At 50.0% G+C, this 1949-nt stretch overlaps 1 protein-coding gene across 1 annotated transcript; it reads right to left on the bottom strand.

Annotated features, from left to right (window-relative positions):
• Window positions 1-304: 304 nt before the first annotated feature.
• On the bottom strand, window positions 305-1672 carry LOC147428379 (protein ASPARTIC PROTEASE IN GUARD CELL 1-like). Its single transcript, XM_086496839.1, has one exon. The coding sequence runs from the start codon at window positions 1670-1672 to the stop codon at window positions 305-307; it is 1368 nt and encodes a 455-aa protein (XP_086352965.1).
• Between the last annotated feature and the right edge of the window lie 277 nt (window positions 1673-1949).

The following is a 1949-nucleotide window of genomic DNA, read 5'->3' as shown; positions in this document are numbered from 1 at the left end:
ATATTGATGTGTTCCACTTGGAAGAGGAGATAGATGAATAAAAGTGATGTCCCTTTGGCCGCAGCAAAGCGTGGATCACATACTAGTTTTTCTTTATATGGACACAAAAATTCTTTTAGCTTTCCACCTTCGTGTGTCATTTTATTTCCTATACTCACCCTTCACTTATGCCGTTAAGATGTTTTAAAAGGATTTTCATTTTTTCGAGATTGGGGGCCCTGATGCTTGATTACAAAAGCTAAATATGGCAAAAAAGATGGATGAAAAAGAAAACCTCATGAGTCATGAAAAGAGGATACACCAACTAGCAAACATCAGGTATGAAATGGACGACCTCTTGCTCCAAGTCTAAAGTGACTTCAAAGCCTTCTAGAAGGTCTCCACCGATGATAGTAGGTGCCCCTATCGGGGCATGCTTGAAGGCGATGCAGGTGATGTTCCCACCAATGTCCACGAGTGTATTGCCATCAGAGAGGACAAGCGAACGACCGGTTTTGAAATGGAGCTCCACAGTGGGAACGAGCGGGTAGTCGTGGTCAAAGGGCACATGGTAGCAAGTGTGGTAGTCCGCGGTCATGCTGGTGTGGGGTACAAGTGTGTGATTCTTGGCGAGGATGGCGTTGAGGGCGTGGTTCACAGCAGAGAAGATGCCGGCCTCGAACCTGGAAACGGGCGCTCCGCCGTCGAGGATAGTGCCCCCCTTGCCGTCGGGGGTGAGATCGAATGAGGCGGGACGGATCGGGAGTACGGAGCCACCGACGCTGACGCTGGTGAGAGGCAGGTAGTAAAAAGGAGAGAGATTGGCGTTGACCATGAACGGGATGGTGACGACGGTGCGGTTGGCCACGTTGCTGACGTTGACGACGCCACTACCGGGCGTCTCGCTCAACGCGAGAAACCCATCTTCGAAGCCACTTGCGATGCAGTAGGTGATGCTGCTGAGCTGCCTGGTAGCCAGCGAGTCTGGGCCTGCGCCCAAACCCAGAACTGCGTCAGTTTGCGCAGTTGTCTGATTGTCGCTGCAGCCTATCATGGCATCTTCAATCACCATGGGCCCACCCTGCGTATCCTCCGTGCCGAAAATCAGCCGGTCGGTCTCCAGCAAGCCCTCCGTCTTCGTGCCGTCAGCGTATTTTTCGGTGTAGCGGCACAGCGAGTCCTCTCCGCATGTAAAGTTGAAGGGACAGTGGCCAGAAAACGCGCATGGCGCCGGGCGCATCGTTGTGCTGGCCGAACTGTCATACTCCGTTACTTCATCATCATCCTCGACCTCATCTAGCTGATCCGACGGCGCAGAAGCTGTAGAAGGCTTTTTGGTTCCCGGCGGTTTCCCGCATCTCATCCAGGAGAGGTCGCTGGACATATCCAGCTTGAAGTGCAGGTCCTGGATGGGCAGTCCCACACTGACTTCAATGAAAATTTCAAGTGCGGCCCTTATGATTTTGCCCCAATTAATTTTTTCGCTCTGAGAAAACGCAGAGCCGTCAGCATCTCTTCTTCTTTTAATGGGCTTGCGAAAGAGGGGCAGCGTCACCGCGTGCCCATGGTGCCAATTTCCTCGGTGTTTAGCCACAACAAGCTGACGCGAATTACGGCCACGTGATTTAGCCACAGCAGGTTGCAGCGCCAGAAATAGAAGGACGAATACCAGGAATGGCATCCCGTACCCCATTAACGCTTGCACCCTCTTCTCCTTTTCTCTCAGCATATGTTTTGACTGAACGCCTCAGAATGAATGGAGTAAAATATTTCGCTCTAAGTTCAACCAATAGTGGCTTATATATACCAAGCTCATATTATAGACACGAATATATCACGACTTACGACGGGGTACCCAATCATTTTAAAGATTTTAGGGAAAATTACCAAAATACCCTTCAAATTTCAAAAATTCCCAATATACCCCTCATATTTTGTCAAAATTCTCAAAATGCCCTTTAAATACCCTT

This window comes from Adiantum capillus-veneris, chromosome 23 (assembly GCF_014529385.1).
Source record: "Adiantum capillus-veneris isolate H3 chromosome 23, ASM1452938v2, whole genome shotgun sequence".
In the NCBI taxonomy this organism is placed as follows: Eukaryota; Viridiplantae; Streptophyta; class Polypodiopsida; order Polypodiales; family Pteridaceae; genus Adiantum; species Adiantum capillus-veneris.
The sequence above is the reverse complement of the archived record's forward strand: the minus strand, read 5'-3'. Positions and strand labels throughout refer to the sequence as shown.